This window comes from Carassius carassius, chromosome 16, assembly GCF_963082965.1.
Source record: "Carassius carassius chromosome 16, fCarCar2.1, whole genome shotgun sequence".
NCBI lineage: Eukaryota > Metazoa > Chordata > Actinopteri > Cypriniformes > Cyprinidae > Carassius > Carassius carassius.
In genome coordinates, this window is record NC_081770.1 from 1,054,173 (window position 1) to 1,056,197 (window position 2,025).

At 43.4% G+C, this 2,025-nt stretch overlaps 1 protein-coding gene across 1 annotated transcript; it reads right to left on the reverse strand.

Annotated features, from left to right (window-relative positions):
• Positions 1 to 982: 982 nt before the first annotated feature.
• LOC132159422 (zinc finger protein 271-like) lies at positions 983 to 1,740 on the reverse strand (the record flags this gene model as incomplete). Its single annotated transcript, XM_059568927.1, has 2 exons — positions 983 to 1,121; positions 1,283 to 1,740. Coding segments are annotated over 2 exons (597 nt in total), but the record flags the coding sequence as incomplete, so codon positions are not given.
• Between the last annotated feature and the right edge of the window lie 285 nt (positions 1,741 to 2,025).

Genomic DNA, 2,025 nt, shown 5'->3' on the forward strand with positions numbered 1-2,025 from the left:
CTGGTGAACTACAAATAATGAATTTACTTAAACTTATACTTTTTCTAACTAAGCATTTATAGCAGCAATCAAACGGCTTATGAATAGTCACAATATTTTACCTCAGAAAAGACAAGAATACATTTTTTTTAACAAATTTATTTATGAAGCATGTTGGGTTGTGTTTTTACTTGTGTTTTCTGTATTTCTATGTGATATCTTGTGTTTGTCATGATGCTACTATGCTAACTGTCACTTGTGGGATTAATAAAGTTGTTAACTTGTGCTGGATCTGAAGATGATCTACTCTGAATGTGTTTAGTGTGTTTGTGTAGAAGATGTTTGAGTGAAATAGTGTGGATCCTCTGCTGTTTCAAATGTGTAGCTGTAATAAAAGTCTTCTCACACTCGAAGCACATATGATCTCTCACACCAGTGTGTATCTTCTGATGAAGTTTTAAACTCTGAAGATGTGTAAAACCCTCTCCACACAAAGAACACGAATGTGGTTCCTACTTTGAATGAACTTTCAGGTGACTCTGCAGGTGTGAAGCTCTTAAAAATGTTTTTCCACACAGATCACATGGGTGCAGCTTCTCTCGAGTGTGGATGTTCACGTGTTTCTTAAAATTTCTGTTGTGTGTGAAACTCTTCCCGCACTGATCACACTTGTACGGTTTCTCTCCAGTGTGGATCCTCTCGTGTGATTTCAGGTCTCCTGACTGACTGAATCTCTTGTCACAGTGTGAACACTTGTACGGTTTCTCTCCAGTGTGAGTCCTCTCGTGTGATTTCAGGTCTCCTGACCGACTGAATCTCGTCGCAGTGTGAACACTTGTAAGGTTTCTCTCCAGTGTGGATCCTCTCGTGTGATTTCAGGTCTCCTGACTGACTGAATCTCTTGTCACAGTGTGAACACTTGTAAGGTTTCTCTCCAGTGTGGATCCTCTCGTGTGATTTCAGGTCTCCTGACCGACTGAATCTCGTCACAGTGTGAACACTTGTAAGGTTTCTCTCCAGTGTGGATCCTCTCGTGTGATTTCAGGTCTCCTGACTGACTGATTCTCTTGCCACAGTGTGAACACTTGTAAGGTTTCTCTCCAGTGTGGATCCTCTCGTGTGATTTCAGGTCTCCTGACCGACTGAATCTCGTCACAGTGTGAACACTTGTAAGGTTTCTCTCCAGTGTGAATCCTCTCGTGTGATTTCAGGTCTCCTGACTGACTGAATCTCGTCACAGTGTGAACACTTGTAAGGTTTCTCTACAGTGTGAATCCTCTCGTGTGATTTCAGGTCTCCTGACCGACTGAATCTCTTGCCACAGTGTGAACACTTGTAAGGTTTCTCTCCAGTGTGGATCCTCTCGTGTGATTTCAGGTCTCCTGACTGACTGAATCTCTTGTCACAGTGTGAACACTTGTAAGGTTTCTCTCCAGTGTGAATCCTCTCGTGTGATTTCAGGTCTCCTGACTGACTGAATCTCTTGCCACAGTGTGAACACTTGTAAGGTTTCTCTCCAGTGTGGATCCTCTCGTGTGATTTCAGGTCTCCTGACTGACTGAATCTCTTGTCACAGTGTGAACACTTGTAAGGTTTCTCTACAGTGTGAATCCTCTCGTGTGATTTCAGGTCTCCTGACCGACTGAATCTCTTGCCACAGTGTGAACACTTGTAAGGTTTCTCTCCAGTGTGGATCCTCTCGTGTGATTTCAGGTCTCCTGACTGACTGAATCTCTCGTCACAGTGTGAACACTTGTAAGGTTTCTCTCCAGTGTGAATCCTCTCGTGTGATTTCAGGTCTCCTGACTGACTGAATCTCGTCACAGTGTGAACACTTGTAAGGTTTCTCTACAGTGTGAATCCTCTCGTGTGATTTCAGGTCTCCTGACTGACTGAATCTCGTCGCAGTGTGAACACTTGTAAGGTTTCTCTCCAGTGTGAGTCCTCTCGTGTGATTTCAGGTCTCCTGACCGAATGAATCTCTTGTCACAGTCTTAACACTTGTAAGGTTTCTCTCCAGTGTGAATCATCTCGTGTGATTTCAGG